This window comes from Mandrillus leucophaeus, unplaced genomic scaffold, assembly GCF_000951045.1.
Source record: "Mandrillus leucophaeus isolate KB7577 unplaced genomic scaffold, Mleu.le_1.0 Scaffold2, whole genome shotgun sequence".
NCBI classification, from domain to species: Eukaryota; Metazoa; Chordata; class Mammalia; order Primates; family Cercopithecidae; genus Mandrillus; species Mandrillus leucophaeus.
This window is the reverse complement of record NW_012102031.1, coordinates 6,303,982-6,324,375: the sequence shown is the minus strand read 5'-3', so window position 1 is coordinate 6,324,375 and position 20,394 is coordinate 6,303,982. Positions and strand designations below refer to the sequence as shown.

General features: G+C 49.5%; 2 protein-coding genes across 2 annotated transcripts in view; both read right to left on the bottom strand.

Annotated features, from left to right (window-relative positions):
- TEX33 (testis expressed 33) overlaps positions 1 to 15,759 on the bottom strand; it is an 18,964-nt gene extending 3,205 nt beyond the window's left edge. The window contains exons 1-4 of the mRNA XM_011978928.1: positions 15,658 to 15,759; positions 11,085 to 11,144; positions 7,110 to 7,576; positions 5,124 to 5,268 (exon numbers count right to left, since the gene is read on the bottom strand). Of these exons, the coding sequence (XP_011834318.1) occupies positions 5,124 to 5,268; positions 7,110 to 7,576; positions 11,085 to 11,106 (634 nt within the window). The 5' untranslated portion in view covers positions 11,107 to 11,144; positions 15,658 to 15,759. The remainder of the gene's footprint in view (positions 1 to 5,123; positions 5,269 to 7,109; positions 7,577 to 11,084; positions 11,145 to 15,657) is intronic.
- A 3,013-nt stretch (positions 15,760 to 18,772) lies between these two features.
- The window catches only part of TST (thiosulfate sulfurtransferase (rhodanese)), a 9,119-nt gene continuing 7,497 nt past the window's right edge, over positions 18,773 to 20,394 (bottom strand). The window contains exon 3 of the mRNA XM_011978926.1: positions 18,773 to 19,236. Coding sequence (XP_011834316.1) covers positions 18,938 to 19,236 — 299 coding nt within the window. The 3' untranslated portion in view covers positions 18,773 to 18,937. The remainder of the gene's footprint in view (positions 19,237 to 20,394) is intronic.

Here is a 20,394-nt window from a genome sequence, read left to right as displayed (position 1 = left end):
CACCACACCCAGCTAATTTTTGTATTTTTAGTAGAGATAGGGTTTCACCATGTTGGCCAGGATGGTCTCGATCTCCTGACCTCGTGATCTGCCTGCCTTGGCCTCCCAAAGTGCTGGGATTACAGGCATGAGCCTCTGCGCTCAGCCCCCAGAGAGATTATTTTTAAGCACACACAGATCATCTACAAAAATCGCCATCTACTGGGCTCTAAAGTGAATCTGAACCATTTCAGAGGATTTACATCATTACAGGGCTGTGTTCTCCAATGACAATGACATCAAGCTAGGAGATTGAATCCACCCCAAAGACAAGAGAGCAAACCAAGAAAGAGGAAGACACCAAATAGAGGAAATCAGAATTCCAACAATGGAAAGAAGCGAAAAAAAAAAAAAAATCATTGGTAAGCTGGTTTGGGGATCCCTGGATACCTGGACACAGAGGGAAATGGACAGGACGTAAGCTATCATTCTGCCTGCTCTGTGACTCAGAGACACAATGTCCAGGTGAGCCCAGTCAAGGCTTTGATTTGTACTTGGCTTGTCCTTACCATGGGCTCACCCTCTACTCTCCCCTCCCAGCCCTGCTGCCTGGAGCAGATGAGGACCTTCATGTTAGCCCACAGGGGTGTTCTGCTCTGACCTCCTTCTGAAGCTGGAGCCACGGTGAGTTGGGAGGCAGAAAATACACAAAGGGCCACTCACCCTGGCCGTATTCCTGCAGGCCATCCCACATGGTCCCCCCGCAGCCCTGTCTGGTGCCTGACTGTGGGAAGCCTATATACCGAGGACTCACAGCCATGACAACACTCTCCCCGCAAGAAGTTCACTAAACTCTCAGGACACCCAAAGCCAGACTAAGACCCAGAGCCAGCTCCATTTTCCCCCATGCTGTTTTCATAGTAGTGAATAAATTTCATGAGATCTGATGGATTTATATGAGGAAACTCCTTCCACTTGGTTCTCATTCTGTCTTGTCGGCCACTATGTAAGATGTGCCTTTCATCTTCCACCATGATGTGAGGCCTCCCCAGCTACATGAGTCTATTAAACTTCTTTTCTTTATAAATTACCCAGCCTCAGGTATGTCTGTATCAGCAGTGTGAAAACTGACTATATTATATTTAATAGTGAAATGGTAGAATCAAGAAGGAGATAAGGATGCCTGTTTTTCCTGCTTATATACACCATTGTCCTAGACAGGTCAGCCAGGTGCTGATACAAAGGTGAGAAAAGCTTGGTGTTTAAGAATTTAAACTCTAGCCTCTGACTGGCAGGGTTTAAATCCCAACTCTGACCGTTCCTACCTGTGTAGCCTTAATTAAGTTATTTAACTTTTCCGTGACTCAATTTTTTTCATCCGGAAAAAAAAATGGGAATTGTAGCATTTACCACATGGGATTCAGGTGGAGAATAAAATATATGTATAAAGTATTTAGACCAGTACCTGGCATATGTTAGATACAATGCATAAATGTAGCCATTATTACTATTCAAAGCACTCCTAAAGAATCTATAAATAATTGTTGGAATTAATTGGTGAGCTGCATAAAGCTTCTGGATATAAGATTAATATACAAAAACAAAAAATTGCATTTACGTATACAGTATCAGAAGCAAAGTTAGAAAATAGAATTTTAAAAATATATCATTTTCAATAAGCAGCAAAAAAAGAGATTCTCCTAAATAAGTCTAACAAAAAAAACCTGCATGATGTTTATAGAAAAAAAAATTGCAAAATGTTACTGAGAGATATCAAAGGAAGACTTAAATCAATGGAGGTACACACCATATTCATATATTAGAAAATTCATTATAAAGCTGACAACAGCTCTTAAATTGAGCTGTAGATTCAATGTACTTCCAATCAAAATCCCAACAGGGTTTTTCATGGAAATTTCCATATATTAATAACATTTGTATGGAAGAGTAAAGGGCCTAGAAACCTAAGACATTAACTGGTGATGGTGGTGGAGGGGTGGTAGTGGGAGTATTGCCTGACCAGATATCAGGTCACTTATAATACCTTAGTGATTAAAAGTGTAATATTAGACCAATGGACAGAATAGAGCCTGGAAACCGATCTATGCATGTGTCAAAACCTGATGGATAACAGAGGTACCACTGCAGGTCACCGGGAGGAAAAATGAGCCTATTCAACGAAAGGTGCTGAGGGAATCAGTAATCCACATAAAGAAGGAATTGAAAATGAATCCTTACTAGGGAAAGATTTTTGTTGTTGTTGTTCCATTATTTTGAGGGCTAGGCACATAGATGCCCAAGGAGTGCCCGAGCTCATCATCTCACTTTTTATACAGCTGGGCAAGCTGCCGAAAGTTTCCTCAAGCCTAGTTTTACTACTTTCTTAAGTGGCTAAAACTCACAAAAGCCGTCTACAGTTTTTGAAAATGAATCCCTACTTCATACTAAAAACAAAAATCAATTCCAGGTGGATTAAAGACTTAAATGTGAAAAGCAAAACTAAATATTTTAGAAGACTGTATAAAAGATGATCTCTATGATTCAGCATAGGATAGCAGTCCCTCAGCCTGCTCCCCTGGCACCTTCTCCAACTCAGTAAATAGCCATCTCATCCTTCCAGTCGTTCAGGTCAAAAACGTTGAAATCAACCTTAATTCCTGTATCTCACCCCAAAATCTATTCATTAGCATATTCTCTTCTCTCTGCCTTATACAAATATCCAGAATCCTACTACATCAGGCCACCTTCACCATTACCTCCCTGAGCTGCTATATTGCACAATGGTGCCTTCCAGAATCGTGCAGTGCACTAGCCCAGCTTCCAGGACCAAGCCACCATCATCTGTCCCATCTGGAGTTTTGCAGCTGCCTCCTACCGGTTTCCCTGTTTCTGCCCCAGCTCCCTATGTCCATTCTCCCCATAGCAATTGGAGTGAGCCTTTAACCTGAGCCAAACAGGACCATTCTCCTGCTTAAAACCCTGGCTTGGTTTCTCATCTCACTCCGAGTAAAGACCTTCCAGCAGGCTTCACGACCCAGTGTGTTTCCTCTGATGTCTTCTGCCTCACTCCTGTGCAGCCATACCAGTCTCACCAACCTGAAACAGCAAGTGCAAAGACTAACCCCGGGTGGGCGGAGACAGAGAGGGACAGATGGATGGGCACACTGACAGTACTGTGCTGCAGGCTGAAGCCCTGATTCATAGTGTTTGCCAATTTCCAGAGTGTAAATACTACTAGCATAGCCAATTTTAAGACAGCATTTATGTGCCAATCAGTGCAGCGAAACAATTGCCTCCTGTGAGCTGGCTCAAGCTGCTAGGAGCTCCAGCACATCCTTGGCACAGTTCTACTTCCCAGGCGGGATGATGGGACATGGACATTTTGAAAAATAGATTCTTTTACATTTAAGTAGACATTATCATACAAAGTTGTATGGAATAGCTATTTGGTGACCGATACTTGTTAAAGAGAGAACTGGAAGGCAGGATCTGGAAGGCCCAGAACAGAGAGCAAGCAGAACTGTATTCTTGCTTTCCTCCCCCAGCACCATCTCTTCTCCAAGCTCAAAGAAAAATCCAGAAAGGCTTCCAGTGGGTGTCTGGTTCCTCGGGTGACAGGGATCCGAGCCAGGTGGAAGAGGTTTGTCAGGCCTCTGGGAACACTGGAGAGGGCCTGGAGTGAGGAGAGAGGAAGGAGCCGCACCAGAAAGAGTCTCATTTTGCAATGAGGCCAAATCAGAATGTGGGGCAGAGAGAAGTCCCTGTGTGCTGTGACGGGCATCTGAGCCATCTAGAAGACCCTGGGAACAGGATCAAAGCTAGGGAAGAGACTTAGTGGTCAAGAAAAGACTATGAGGCTGTGGAGACAGAAGGAACACCTGACTTTGAGTCCCAGACACAATGCAGACTACTAAAAGTTCTAGGGCAAATGATCTGAAATCTGCCCGTGAAATGGAGCTAACAGCACTCTCCTCATCCCAACCAAACAGAACTACAATGACCCAATGGAAACCCTCTGTAAATGTCAGATCCTCCAACCTACCCTTCCTGTCTTCCCAGGTGGCACCACCTCCAGGCTCTGGAGAAGAAAAATGATAGCCTGACAGCTACTGAGTGCGCACGACTTGCCTTGGCCAAGCACCTTCATGTGGCACTTCATAAAGTCCTGCCAATGACCCAGCGAGGGCCATACTCTCATTATCATCTCCACCGTACTGAGAAGGCAGTGGAGGTTTGGAGAGGTTGAGGATCCCACCAAAGGTCACACCCAGCTAGTGAGCTGAGTTTTGAACCAAAAAATCTTGATATTGTCACTGTGATCAAAGGTTCCTGGGATGGGGCTGGGGGTGGGGAGCAGCAGTCCTGGGCCTTCTACTGGCAAATTAAGAACCAGAGGTGAGCAGGGTACAGTGGCTCACGTCTGTAATCCCAGCACTTTGGGAGGCCGAGGTGGGTGGATCACTTGAGCCCAGGAGTTTGAGACCAGCCTGGGCAACATGATGAAACTTTGTCTCTATCAAAAATACAAAAAACAAACAAACAAAAAAATTAGCCAGGCATGGTGACATGCATCTGTGCTCCCAGCTACTTGTCAGGGCAGGGTTGTGGCTGAGGTGGGAGGATTGCTTGCTTGAGCGTGTGAGGTGGAGATTTCAGCGAGCCAAGATTGTGCCACTGCTCTCCAGCCTGGGCAACAGGATGAGACTTCAAAAAACACAAGAAGACAAGGGAAGAAAGGGGAGGGGAGGGGAGAGGAGGGGAGGGGAGAGAGAGGAGGGGGAGGAGGGAAGGGAAAGGAAGGGAAAGGAAAAGAAGGGAAGGGAAGGGAAGGGAAGGGAAGGGAAGGGAAGGGAAAGGAAGGGAAGGGAAGGGAAGGGAAGGGAAGGGAAGGGAAGGGAAGGGAAAGGAAGGGAAGGGGCCACAGGTGTCTGGGAGCGTGAGGGGCTGACTGCCAACTGGGACGAATCATCCACACATTGAGGACAGGGGTCTGGATGCTCCCAGCACTCGCAAGCTGACATAGAGGACACATGGGCATGAAATAAGTGTCCTTGGAGATGTGCCCTGGGGTAAAGGCCTTCCCTGCCCCATGCTTGGGAGACCATGGGTGTTCCCGGTCCCACCCTTTTCCCCTTTGACTTGACCTTGAAACAAGTTTGACCGCATGTTGTAGCCGAGATCATAGTAGTCTGAGAAGACGGAGGAGATTTCCACAGGATTCGGGGTCCTGCTGGGCCATGAGCTTGCCTTCTTCTGGCCCTCGAAGGCTTCATCAATAGCCCTTTGAGCCTGAGCAGAGAGGCAGGGACAACAGACCGGGGATGGGAAAGCAGTGTCAAGCCCCATATCTCCCTCCAACCCCTCCTCCCTTGACCCTGCCCTCCCCACCACGATCCCACCTTCAGCCTGCAGCCCTCAACCTGTTCACAGGGCTGGGGAGCTGGAGTATACAAAGGCCCCAGCCCCAACCCCTCTCAGCTGCACTGCCATGGGTGGGGGGCATCAGGTTAACGATCATAAAACCTCTTCCAAGCATTAAGCACCTGCTACATGCAACATTGGGGTGGGGGGTCTCTATAGGGTGCCACTCTTCCCACCATTTTATAAATGAGGAAAGCGGGCCTCTGGAGGCCAGAGATCACCCAATTCACATGGCTGGCAGGCCACAGAGCCCTGGCTTGCCTCCTACAACTGAGGCATCACACAGGGCAGCTCTGGGTGGGTGCTTAGCTTTCAACAAGGCCAACTCCCTCTTCATACCAACAGGGAAACTGACACACAGAGAAGCTGAGCCCAGGCCCAGGGATAGAACACCTGGGTTTGAGTTCCAATTCTGCGATATATCAGCTGCTGACTTCGGCAAGCCTATTCTCCGCTCTAGGCCTCAGTTTCCCTACATGTAAAATGTGAAGGCAGGGTGGAACTGGATGCTCTTTGAAGTGGCTTCCAGCTCTGACACTTGCTGGCTCAATGACACTTGTGACATAAGTTACAGGTGGGCAGAAAACACAGATTTCTGGATTCCAGCCAGGGACAATGGTGGCTGAAGAAAGAAAGGACATCTCCCAAGGCTGGGCAGGGTGGTGAGAGGTAGTGGCCATAGAGTCAACCTCAAATTGGGACAAGTTCCTCCAAGTGGGGCAGAACATGTCAAGATTGTGACCTTCCAGACTTGCTGGTGGTGGGGTCACCACACTTTAAGATGACAGAGTGGAAGGGTAGCCTGGGAGAAGCCTGACCCCCAGCTTTTGTGACCCAAGCCCCTCCTTGGGACTTGGTTATACCATCTGTTAAAAATGAAGCAGTAACTCCTGCCTGACCTTCCACACAATGCAGTTGCTATGAGGGTTGAGATGATGGCTTTGAAAGTATGTCTCAGAATGCCAGGGCAGAAAGAACACAGCATTTGGCCAAAAATGGTAAATGAATTTTATCTTAAGTTTCAGTTGATTCGTAGTGTCTGCCTGGAATGCTATATCGGGTGGAAAAGAGTGCTGGCATCGACTAGCGATGTCTGCCATGAATGCAGGCTGGGAGGGTTGTGATATACACACTGTGTATTTGTCAGCCTGACCTAGTCCAACTGCCTTGCTTTACAGATGTGCAGACTGAAGCCCAGAGAGGGTAAGTAACTTATCCAAAGTCACCCAGCATTTAGGAGCAGGTCCAGGATTCAAATCCAAGTCTTCTGATTCCCAATAAATGCTATCCATCCACTAAATGCTGTCTTCTTTGGGAGACTTGTTCAAATGGAAAACATCCAATTCACACAAAAGGCTTTTAACTGCAAAGTCATTAAGGGCCGGAGTTCCAGAACCTGCCGCCCCAGTTTGCACCCTCGTCTCACACAATTGGGTGAATTTGGTTGACTGACTTAACCCCTCTAAACCTCGGGCTCCTTAACCATAAAATGAGGAGAATAATAGTACCTTCCTCATGGGTTGCTGGGAAGATGTAACAGCTTGTTATATGTGAAGCTTAAACAGTGCACAGTGCCTGGCACACAGCAGGTGCTCAGGAGATACTGCTTTCTAGTGTTATTATTATAGGGAGTCTGTATTCAAGAGTGAGTTTATGTTGTGTCCTCTTTTTAAGACTCTGCATCACCCTCCTGGCCCCTGCTGTGACACCTGCTGCTCGGAGACCAGCTCGTCCACCACGTTGCTCCCAAACTTGTGGCGAATGTTATTAGGAATGATGCTGCCCTTCTGGTTCGTGGGCGTGCTCCTCTGGTCCTGGGCCCCCAAGCTGGGAACGTCATCCGTCCCCTGGCACGGCTGAGTCCCCTCTCCCGAGGTGGCCCTGTTCTCTCTTGAGGAGGATCGAGAGCCCCCGTTCTTCAGGGACCTGGACTGTGGGTCCATCCCCAGAGAATCCCTTCTGGCAGCAGTCGGAGGTGGAGGGGGAATCTCCTTCGAGTGGCACTGTCCTAGGGAGCTGCCTTGAGTGCTGGCTCTCCGGGGCAGGGGCTGTGGTGGCGACAGACCCTGGTTCTTGAACTTGGAGGTGTCCAAGGAACTGCAGGTCGTTTTCCAGGGGTCCAAGTCCTGCTGGCCCTCCTTGTCGTTCAGGTGGGCCTTGGTCAAAGAGGTTGTACCTGAACAGGACAAAGAGAAACAGAGTGGGAGGGAGAGAGACACGCAGACAAGGGCAGAAAGTAGAGGATGGGGAGAGGGGCAGAGATGGGGGTGAGGAGGGGGAACAGACAGGCACAGAGCCCCAGAACTCCAGAGCCAGAGAAGGGGAGAGGGACCAGAGGCATGGGTGGGAAATTAGGAGACACAAAGGGAGAAGACAGGTCAGCCTGCCATGCCTCCCATGGGCAGGGTTAGTCCACATTGCCTGGGGCAACAAGGGCTACCCCCCCAAGCGTGTCGCGCCTTGAGGCCTAGCTGTGTGACCCTAAACAAGGGACTTGGCCTGTCTGCACTTGCATGCCCCTGGCTCCATTTGGATAGTTCCTTTCCCCACTTTTCCATCTTGAAACCTCCCCCTTACTCTCCGCAGTGAGAATCTGGCAGCAGTGGCACTGGCAGAGGCGCTCCTGAGGCCAAGCCACATGCCTGGGAAGTACTGGAGCTGGATGGGACTCCCAGACTTTGCCTCCAATGCAAGACTGCTCCCCAACACCTACCTCCTCCCTTCGCCAGGGCTGAGAAGTGGCACCATCCCACTCACCTCCCAGGCTCTCTCCTCCCCACCTCTCCCTGTCTCCCATGTCCCTGCCCACGGCCTCCACTCCTCTGGGTCTCTTGCTCTCAGCCTCACAGCCTGGCCCCATCCTCCACCCCAGATTACAGCTGTAAATGTGTTTGGTGGTCTTCCCTCCAAAACCTCAAGATGAGTCCTCTAGTCCTCTTAAAAGATACACAGGGGCTGGGCATGGTGGCTGTCAGGCCTCTGAGCCCAGGCTAAGCCAACATATCCCCTGTGGCCTGTGGGTATACATCCAGATGGCCTGAAGCAACTGAAGATCCACAAAAGATGCGAAAATAGCCAGTTCCTGCCTTAACTAACGACATTCTACCATTGCGATTTGTTCCTGCCCTGCCCTAACTGATCAATTGACTTTGTGACGATACAGCCTCCTGGCCCTTGTGATAATGTACTTTGTGATGTTCCCCCGCCCTTGCGAATGTACTTTGTAGGATACGCCCTCCCCACCCTTGAGAAGGTCCTTTGTAATATCCTCCCCCGCCCTTAGGAAGGTACTTCGTAATATTCTTCCCACCTTTGCTGACTCTCTTTTCGGACTCAGCCCGCCTGCACCCAGGTGATTAAAAAACTTTATTGCTCACACAGAGCCTGTTTGCTGGTCTCTTCACATGCATGACAGTGACTCACACCTGTAAGTGGTCATTAAGGGCCTCACACCTGTAAGAGTCATTAATGACATGCCTGTACACGGTGGCTCACGCCAGCACTTTGGGAGGCCAGGGTGGTCAGATCACTTGAGGTTAGGAGTTCGAGATCAGCTTGGCCAACATGGTGAAACCCTGCCTCTGCTAAAAATACAAAAATTAGGTGGGTGTGGTGGCGTGCACCTGTAATCCCAGCTACGGAGACAGGAGTATTGCTTGAACCCAGGAGGCAGAGGTTGCATTAAGCTGAGATCACACCACTGCACTCCAGCCTGGGCAACAGAGCGAGACTCCACCTCAAAAAAAAAAAAAAGTACATAACTTTGTTTCGCTTTTGTGTTTGAATGAGACCAGAGTAGTGTGTTGCTTTGTAACTTGCTGTTCAATGCACCACCCTGCCTTGGGGATCTACTCAAGGTAGTGGAGACAGCCCTAACTTCCCTTCGGAGCCCTGCAGGCCTCCACCACCACCCCACTGGGGAACATTCAGATGGGCCCAGTTTAGTTTCTCAGAGAAGGATGCTGCAGACATCAGGCTTTGGCAGCCACTGCGGTTTTTATTTCACTCCCACGGATCCCTGCTCTGTTGTCACAAGTGATGGAGGTAGGGGAGGGCCCTTCTCGCCTACCCCTCGGGGGACTGCAGATCCTTCCCCAGGGCAGTGGGAGATGGAGACCTGAGGTTTCTCTGCTTCCCTGCCCACTTTCTCCTCGTCTTTCTTCCGCTTGGTGCCTTTGTCATGGCTCTTTGTCACCTACACGACAGGCAGAGGGAAAACCTGTTCCCCAAGACCAGACTTCCTTCTTCCTGTACTGGGCTGTGCCCCAACCGGCAGGCAGCCAAGCAGAGGGGCACCTCTGGAGATAGCTGGACTGTCAGGATGGACGGGCATGATGACCCTCCTCAAAAGAGCGGAGGCAGAGAGCGGGAAGACCACCCATCTGGTCAACCTCAGCCCCCTCCCCGTGCTCCTGGGTGGACTGAGGGCCCAGGGCAGGGATGGGCTCCTCCTGGATCAGGACAGCCAGTCCTGCACTGCCTCCTCTATCAGCACGTGCTGTCGCCATTGCCAGCTCACCCTCAGCCTGCCCTTTGGGATTATGGGCACGTTTATGGCCCAAATATGTCTTGTGTCTCTGACCTGGAGAGCCAGGATATTCACCAACTCATCAACTGAGCAAGACCCAACTACGTGTCAGATGCTATGCCAGGCGACGGGGACACGACAGTAAGCTGAACAGGCCAACCCCTATCCTGTCAGTGTTGAATATCTGTTGAATGAATGAATGGATGCATGCATGAATGAATGAAGACCTGCTCTGCCATTTCAAGAATCTCATTGACACCTTTCCTCTACTCCATTCATTCAGCTGTAAAACGGGCAGAGTGAACCCTGCTTCATTTGCTATTATGAAGATCAAATGAGTAGTCCGCAGAGTTTATCTAAATGTGGCTATGTATCAGGATTCCCTGGGCGTTCATTAAAAATACAGATTCCTGGGCCCCTCTCAGAGCTGCTACATCAGAAAGGCCCTGAATCTGGAATCTGAGTGTCTAACAAGGCCCGTGGGCATTCACGACATTGGAGGAAGATTTTAGGAGGAGCGCTGCCCCAACTCACTGGACTCTCTTCGCCCCATCCCACCTGCCAGCCCCAGCCACCCTCCACTCACCCCTGGGGACCCTTCTCAGAGCAGGCCTGACTCCGTTCCACGCCTGCATTGAAATCTTTCCTCTTGTCCTCAGGGCAGAGTCCCTGCTCTCAGGACTCCTTGAAAGTGCCAGACCTCTCTCCCTTCCAGGCCTTTGCCTGAGCTGTTCCTCCTGCCTGGAACACTCCCCTCCACTCCTTGGGCTTTACACTAACCCTGGTCTTGGCTCACGTGTGACCCCGTATGTACCTCCCACCCACCAAGGCCAGGCCCCTCACCATGTTCCCCCACAGCCCTGCCCTTCTGGTGCACACAAGACTCAGACCACCTGAGTCATCCCCTCAGGATGGGGACCATATCGGGGTGAATAATCCCTACACACGGCAGGATGGGAGGGCTCAATAATACCGATCCCTTCTTTTTCCTTCTGTCTTCCAACAGAATGCCCCCTAGGATGCCAGGGCCGATGGTGGGTCTGGCGGCCAACGCAAGACGGAAGGGGAGGAGAAAGGGCCTGTGCCCTGCTGCCCCAGGGAGTCCCTCCAGAAGCCTGGATGTACATTCAGCACATCCCTGGTCTGCCCGTCTTACCTGCTTGGTGGCCCAGCTCCATAGCCTCTTGCTGTGCGACAGGCAATTCCAAGCCTAGCCCTGTAAACAAAGCATCACGTTCCATCATCTCAGATGACACACAGAGTGTGTCAAGGATGAGCTGGGAGCTGAACAGGAAGGCCTGTGGCTGTCTGCCCACTCCTGATCAGAGGTTCTTAAGCTGTTCCTGGTGCCCTCTGGCACTGCCCAGACCCACGGAGCCTCTGCCTCATTCACTCATCACCCCTGGCCCAGTGGCTGCCTCCTGGACTTATGTAGCCTCTGCCCTCTCTGAAAAGCCCTGGCCACCCCCACCCCGCCCCACCAGTCCTCAAAGGCCTTTCTCAAGTAGCCTTGGGACCCTGGGCTCCTTTTACTCCTTCATAATCTCTTCATCTCCTCCTCCTCTTCTCCCCTATCACCACCACCCTAGGAGACCCTAGCAGACCCCTGGCTGTGAAGCCCATTGCCCCGGCCCCCAGCCTGGCAACCATTTGTCTCCCTGCAAATAAGATTGTATCCATTTGCTGACTGGTCATTCGTGGTCAGGGAAGGGAAACAGCTTAGCCACCATGAAGAAGAGCCAAGAGCAGGAACCCACACTTTGCTCTGTTGTAAACTCAGTCTTCTCCCTAAGGCCTTTGATTCAAATTAGAGGGGTAGTTTCAAAAGGCTCTGTAGCTTTCGTGCTTGTGTTTCGTTTTCTTATGTGATTTTTCTTTTTTTCTTTTTTCTTTTTTTTTTGAGACAGGGTCTCACTCTGTCACCCAGGCTGGAGTGCAGTGGCTCCATCTCGGCTCACTGCAAGTGCAAGCTCCGCCTCCCGAGTTCAAGCAATTCTCCCACCTCAGCCTCCCGAGTAGCTAGGATTACAGGTGTGTGCCACCATGCCTGGCTAGTTTTTTGTATTTTTAGTGGAGATGGCGTTTTACCATGTTGGCCAAGCTGATCTCTAACTCCTGGCCTCAAGTGATCCACCTGCCTCGGCCTCCTGAAGTGCTGGGCTTACAGATGTGAGCCACCACGTCTGGCCTCTTTTTCTTATTTATGTTCTCTTCTTTTATTCCATGTGGGTTGTCCCTCCACCGCTCCCCCGACTCCCAGGTTTTTGTGAATTTTGTAGTATAAATAAAATCTGGCCCTAAAGACACTACTACAAGGTAAGTGTCTTTGTAATAAGGGAGGAATAGACACAAGTCAGATCTGGAAGGGATCTTTGAGGACTGAGACCTGAAGAGGCAGAGTGACTCTAAGATCATCCTGTAAGTTGTTTTCCTGGTAAGCTCAAAAACAGGTCAATTTTATTCTCAAAAAAACCACCAAGGAAAACACTCTATTAATTTGGACACTTAATCATTATTTGATGATTGTGAAACTTCTGATATAACTTGCAATAATCCTACCCTTCTGATAGTCACATATTGTATGATCCCACCCCACCTTGAGTGTAAGCTGGGCCTAGTGACTTGCTTCTGGTCAAAAAAGATATGACAAAACTGGTGAGATGTCACTTCCAAGATTATATTAGTGACTTCAGGTGTTTGTTTGTTCGTTTGTTTGTTTTTGAAGGGGAGTCTCACTCTGTCTCCCAGGCTGGAGTGCAGTGTGGCACAATCTTGGCTCACTGCAACCTTCGCCTCCTGGGTTCAAGCCATTCTCCTGCCTCAGCCTCTGTAGTAGCTGGGACTACAGGCATACACCACCATGCCCGGGTAATTTTTTTTGTATTTTTAGTAGAGACGGGGTTTCACTGTGTTAGCCAGGATGGTCTTGATCTCCTGATCTCATGATCCATCTGCTTCAGCCTCCCAAAGTGCTGGGATTACAAGCATGAGCCACTGCGCCCAGCCCATGACTTTGGTTTTGTTTGCACTCTTTCCCTGGCTCTCTTTAGTTTGCTCATTCTGATGACAGCAAATGCCATGTTTTGAGTTGCCCTGTGGAGAAGCACATGCAGCAAGAAACTGAGGGTGGCTTCTGGCCAAAAGCTCATAAGGAATAGAAGCCCTGAATCCAACAGTCTTTGAAGAACTGAATGAATCCTGGCACCTGAGTGAGCTTGAAAGTGGATCATTCCCCAGTTGAGCCTTGATATGAGAACACAGCCTAGATGACACTTTTGTTACAGCCTGTGGGATACCCTGGGCCAGAGGACCCAGCCAAGTCAGGATCCTGACCCCTATAAACTCTGAGATCATAAATTTGTACTGTTTTAAACATGCAGTGTCAAGCTTCTAAGCTTTATGGTCATTTGTTATGTGACAATACATAGCTGATACATATTTTGGTACTAAGAGTGGGGTGTTGCTGTAATAAATACTTAAAAATGTTGGACTGAATTTGGAACCAAGCAGTGTTCAGAGTCTTTAAGGATTTTGAGAAGCATGATAGGAAAAGCCTAAATCACCTTAAACAGATTTTTTTTTTTTAAGCACAAATCTGGAGTTGGAAGAAGCTGCCAGTGAGGGCCCAAATGGAAGTGAAGAATATATTACTAGAAATAGCAGAAGAAAGGCCCTTGTTATGTAGTAGCAGAAACAGTGACACTGTCATCTGCAGCTAACTGACTAATGAACTGAGTCATCTTGCCAAAGAGTTCCAAACAAAAGATTGCAGTTGCCACTTAGTTTCTTCTTGCTGCTTGTAATGAAATGTGAGAGGAAGGAGATGAATTGAAGAAGGGACTGTTAAAGAAAAAGATGCCAGTACCTAACTAATGGTTCTGAAGTCTCATCCTTTCCAGTTGCCAAAAAGATGCTAAAATTAAGAAATGGCTTCAGAAGACTGTCTGGAAAGTGTGCCCAAGAGTGTGACTGTGCAACCTGTTGTTAAAACTTCAGAAAGATCAAAGGATCAGGATATTACTCCGTCACACAAACGGCGCTTTAAAGACATTAACGATATGCCTGATGTACCCTCTTAACAGAACCATAGGACCTCTAGGAAGCTTAAGGCTCCTCAACAGGAGCCCCAGTTAAAAAGGGGTGTGAGTTTTGTTCAGTGAAGTGAACCCCTGTAAGCTTTACTGTTGAGAAAACAACACTGGCAAAATGCTGGCAGCTTGGGGTAAAAGGGATAGAGACAGTACAAAATGAAAAGATACCATTGGAAAAAATAAAATAAAATAAAAAAGACAAGTCAGAGTGGAAGCAAGAGTCCAGAAGGCAGAGCTGAGAGCCATGGAGAATTATTCCCAGGCCTTGAAACCTAACCAAGGAGTGTCCAACATTTGTGTGGCTGAATTTCAAAACTGCTATGGACCATTGACTCCATGTCTCCATTTTCCTCAATTTTGAATAGGAATGTCACTAGCTCTTATCCTATGACTATCACATCATTGTATGTTAGGTGTGTTCAGGGCAAATTACTTAGTTTCATAGATCTATGATGGAGAAGAATTGAATTTGAAAAGCTGTACTTAAGGAACAACACTGGAGGAGCCTCAGCCACACCTGGAGCTGATTTATATGACCAGATTCTAGCTTTTAAGCTGATGCTTTAATAGGATGAGAATTTTAAATATCTTAGGAGGGGATGAATGTATTTTGCATGTGGAAGGGATGTACATTATTGGTGGCCAGAGGGCAGACAGTGGTGGGCAGTTGACATGGCTCCCAATCATCCTGTTTCTTGGTATAATTTCCTCCCCTTTAGTGTGGACTGGACCTAGTGATGAATGGAATGTGGCAAAAATGAGGGATGTTGCATCCATGATTAACTTATAAGAGACTACGACTTCTGTCTTGTTCACACACTCTCTGCAGCTCTCCTCAGCTCATCTGCTCTCATGGAAGCCAGTTTCCCTGTTGTGAGCTGCCTTACGGTGAAGTCCACAGGGCAAGGAACTCAGAGTGGCCTCTTGCCAACAGCTCCAAAGGAGCTGGATCCTGCCATGTGAATGGGTTCCAAGCAACACTTTGATTGCAGCCTGTGAGAGACCCTAGGACAGAAAAATCACCAACACTCCACCAGTACTCCCAACTCACAGAAACTGTGAGAGAGTAAATGTTGTCTTAAGCCCATTAAGTTTTGGGGTGATATGTTGTGCAGCAAGAGATAACTAACACAAGTCCTATGTCAAGCATTCTCATATCTGGTAAATTAGTCTGTCTTCACAAATACCCAGTAAGGTGTTCAGAGACACTACTAACGTATCCTCTTTCACAGATGGAGAAAATGAGGCTCAGAAAAGGCACAGGACTTCACCAGGTGGGGCTAAAATTAAGTTGCACATCCTCAAGCTAGGTGAAGTTCAAGTTAGCTCCTTCAAGTTGTCATTCTCCTCCTATCGCCATCCCCCATCCCCAGCCACCCACCTGATGTGTCCACAGCAGCTCTGTACGTCCCCGTGCACCACCAGTCCAGAGCAGTCTGGACGGGCTACAATAGAAGTGTGGACTCACTTCCAGTTTCTGACCTGGAGAGAGAGATCCCAAGATACTTTGGTCAAAGAGGGCGGGAAGGTAGTTCTAGTCTGGGCAGTCTTCACTCACAAGCAACTCTGAATGGGGAAAAGGAAGATGAAACCCCATGTCCTGGAAGGACCCTGGCCCTTCATAAGTCTCTGCCTCACCTCTCCAATCTCTTTCATAACAGCAGGAAACACGTGAACCACACTGATGTGTGCTGAAGCCCAGGAGTGCAGATCGCCGCTGCAGAACTACTGATAAAGACCAATGGATGGTTGCTGGGAAGTGGCCCTCCCCCAGATGTTCATTGGAGTTGCCATGGTGATCACTATACACAGGGCTCTGTTACCTCAGAGGGCTAACAGGCCCACTGCTAGGGAAAAGAGGCCAGGAGAAAGCCAGGACTGAGGAGGTAGGAGGGGCTTCATGTATTGTTCACTCTGTCATCCACTCAAGAATGTCGGTTGAGCACCCACTACGTGCCAGGTGTGTGCCAGGCACAGGAGGCTCAGATGCTACCAAGTGCAGAAGATGTTCTTGGGAGTTCAAAGCACTAAGTAGAGAGAACTAGCTTTGTGTAGGAAAAAGGAGGAAGGACTTATGAAAGAGCCATTTGAGTTGGATCTTGAAGGATGCCTAGGAGTTTAACAGTTTCGAAGCGATGAGAATATTAAAGGCATGGATGTGTATAACAGCATAAATGTAGGTCAAGATCAATGGGGAAGAAAAAAGATGCATCTGGGGCTGTCTGATTTCTATGCCCAGGGATCAGGGACCTGGGAGTAAAACTAAAGCAAGAATGGAACAGTGAGAGTCCTCTCTTCTATTCCTGAATAGCAAGGGCTACAGAAGGAGATCAACAAAGTTAAGTGACTTCTTTTCTGCAGAGAAGAAAGAGGCAGAAGCCACTGGTGCCAGCACTGGCCCATTCCTGCCTGGCTGTTGCTCAGCCTGTACAAAGAGTGGGTATAGCGAATGCCTCCTGCAAACTTTCAGGGTTTCCCCAGGAAACAGAGAGTACTGTGTTTAAACTTGGAGTCCCCAGAATCTGGGCCTGTCACCTATTAGACAAGAGACTGGCCAAGTTCTTTAGCTGAACTTTCTTCATATGTGAAACAGATATCACCCAATGCTAAGGATAAGGGTGATGGATGAATAAAATGATTTTTTGCAAAATGTAGCACATTGCCTTGCACAGAGACATCACAAAACTCTAAGCTACTTCCACAAGCAATCCATCAGCAAGTCCTTCAAAGTACACTAGACTTGGATGCCTTCGTCCACCTCTGCAACTCCCCCAACTCCCTGGTCCAAGCCACCGCCATCGCTTGCCTACGTATTATCTATTGCTGCTTGACGATCTTGCCATAAACTTCGAAGCTTAACATACAATTGTTATCTCACAGTTTCTTTGGATCAGGGGTCTACTCATGGCTTAGCTGAGTTCTCTGTGTTGGGGTTTTAGCAGGCTATGATCCAAGTATTGGCCAGGGCTGCAGTCTCATCTGAGGTTGCACTGGGGAAGAATATGCTTCCAAGCGTATGTGGCCGTGGGAGGATCAGTTCCTTGCAGTCTGTTAGACTGAGGGTCTCAGGCTTTCACTGAGTGTCAGCCAGAGGCCATCCTCAGTTCTTTGCTATCTGGGCCCCCCAGCATGACACTGACTTCATCAAAGCCAGCAAAGAGAGGGTTCTCTTGTAAGATGGGATATTACAATATTGTGTACCATAGTCACAGAAGTGGCATCTGTCACCTTTGCCATAGGCTGTTGGTTAAAAGCAAGTCACGGGTCCCACCCGCAGTGACAGGGAGAGGTCCACACAGGGCATGAACATGAGGGGGCAGATAATATGGGGACCACCCTGGAGTTCACCATATTCTCTGACAGTCTTTTCTCACTCAACAGCCCCGCAATCCTGTTAAGACCTATGTGTTAGATCGTATGTCACCCCCTAATCAAAACCTTCCAGTGGCTCAGCCACAGTAAGAGCTGACCTCCTCCCTTTTATCTACAAGGCCCTACCCAACATGTCCAACCTTCTTCTCTGACCTCTGCTCCTCCCACTTTCCCAAGTGCTCCCTGGGTCCCTGCCATGCCGGGCTCTGCTGTTTGGGGGGCACACCAAGCACAGCCCCTCCTCCGGGCCTTTGCACTGGCTATTCCCTCTCCTCTCCTGCAACTTCCTTCCCCCACATGTCTACATGGCTTGCCTCTTCACCTCCTTCAAGACTCTGCTCGCCTTCCCAGACCACCTTTTCTTAAAAAGCATCCCAGCCCACCCCACATTCCCTACTCCTCTTTTCCGACCTTTTCTACCATTGGACTTTATCGCCATCCGACATACTATGTATATTTGCTTCTTCTTTCCACAGTAGGGTCTGAGCCATATGTGAGATGGGAAGAGGACTGTTTTGTTAGTGGCATGGAAGTGAGAGGGGTCAACCCTCCAGACTACCAGTCCCTCCACTACAGGTCCCACCAGCCTCAGCATTCAGCCCCATCACCCAACCTGCCAGCCCCAAAGCCAACCTCCTCAGCATCTCCTGAGCACCTATTTGCCCCAGTGCCAAGCCAAGGACAGACTTGGTCTCCGGCCCTCCAGGATCCTGCCTTCACTGGGAAGGCTGGATAGTGGGGAGCCGGGAGTCCTCAGTAGGTGGGGCCTAGAATTCTTCTTGCAACCCCAAAGGAGGGCCAAGACTCTTTCTGGGAAACTCGAAATCCAGCCACATGGGGCCAAGCTACCAGGTTGCTTTCTTCTACTGTGACTTCCTGATTCACCTGCCAGAACCTGGACCTTGTCCCAGGGCCAAAGCTTTCTCCAGCTCCTCCCTCCACCGCTCCCCAGGGGGCCTTACTCTGGGCCAGGAAGGGTGCTCCAGACAGAAGCCACCATCCTTTCACCTGCTCCTGAGCATGGTCTGAGAGGCCCTGGGGCTGTGTGACACCTCTATGGACATACTGGCAAAGCCACCTGTCCCCCCACCCCTCCCCAGGAGGCTGGGGCTACAGCAGCTGGGGCTTCAGCTCTCTGGCTCTCTGGTTCCCCTTCCACCTGTCTTCCTGGTAGGACCCAGCGTGCTCTGGGACAGAGTTCACCTGACATGGGACAGCAGGAGGCTGTTTCTGCCAAAACTGAGTGAAAGCGGTGTCCTCGGTATGGCTTCCACAGCCGGAGGGGCTATGGTGGTCTCTGTCCTTGGTGGAATCTCCAGAGTTTGAAAGAGATGGAAGTTTGGGGGCAAGGATGGAACCCAAGGAGAGGCAGGCAAACTACTCAGAAAAGGCAAAGTTTATTCCAGTGTTGACAGAGAGAGGGTGAGCCTTGCACAGCAATTCTAAAAACGTGTCAATCTCCTTCATCTAAGAGGTATGAACCGGCTGCAAGTCATGGGGTTACTAAACCAGCCGCAGTTATACAGTAAGCAGGAGACGTCACGGCTCAGGCCTTCTCAGACTTTCCCTGGGACACACGGCTCTCTGGGGGAGCCCGGCGAAACCACTCGGACCAGGAGCCATCGTACACGGCCACATCAGGCTTGCCGCAGAGGTAGGCAGCCAGAGCCACATGGCAGGCGGTGACTCCCTTGCGGCACGTGGCAATGAGAGGCTGCGAGAGATCCACCTTCTTGGTCTGGAACAGAGCACGGAGCTCTTCTGCGCTCTTCTCGAAGCCATCCTCAGTCAGGAAGTCCATGAAAGGCATGTTGACAGAGCCACGGATATGGCCCGAGTCCAGTCCTGGGCAGGGCAGAGGACACAGGTTAGGGGATGTATGAGGGGTGGGGACTAATGGAGCCTGGAGGATTCAATCAGCTGTAGCTGGAAGGATAGATAGCTTTGCAAATAAAAATCACATCTTTGCTCTGCTTGGAGCTCAATTTATTCCCAGCCCCACCTACTATCATTTCTCATGACTTAAGACGCCTGCACCTCCTCCCCTAACACCTGTCTTAAAGTCGAGATGCCCAAAAGCACACCTGCTTGAGAGGACAGCGGCATGAGTCTCAGCTCCACTAACCTTTACCTTGGGCAAATCATTTCACTTCTCTGAACCTCAGTTTTCTCATCTGTAAAATGGGCTCAGTGGTCCATACCTATCTCACAGCGATGTTGAGAAGAGCAAATGGGACAACTTATTGCAAATGCTATGTGCTGAGAACACAGCGGTGAAAGGGAGAGACACAGCCAGGCCCTCTGGGAGATTCCAGTCTAACAAGAAAGATGCTAAATAGATAACCACATAACCAATCAGATATGTCACCTCATTTTACAGATGAATCCCCTGAGGCTTGGCGAAACAACACGGCTCACCTAAGGCCACACAGAAGGATGAAGGCAGACCCAGGATCACATCGAGGCCTCTGGTTTTCTGTGAAGCACACAGTTGCAGAAAGAGCAAGTGACCTGGTGTCAGACGTAAGGTCACATCCCACCTTGAGCAAGTTATGTCAGCTCTCTGAGCCTCAGTTTCTCCATAGGAAAAACGGAAATGAGAGTACCCACTGGGTACAGGCTGCTGTACGGAGCGGATGGCACAAGGAAAGTGCTGGCTTTGGAGGTTGGCCCACCCACACTGCCATGCTGCACCCCCGGCCACTTCACCACCTACGGAGGGTGTAGGGGGAGAACAGGGACAGTGTGGGCCTTTTTGGTCCCCTCCAAGAACTTGGATGGAAGCAGAGTGGAGGGACTAGGCTGGCTCTAGGGTCCTTTCTGGAACTGTCTCAGTACCCAGTGAGGGCCCTCAGCCAAATCTGGCTTCAAAAGAGTCAGGAATTGGGACAAAGGGGAACAGGCCACGGCCAGAGCTGGTGCCACCAACAAGGTGAGGCCACAGGCCAATCCCACACATGCCCCAGGCCACTCCTCTCTTCCTCAAGCAGCCCACACCCTGGC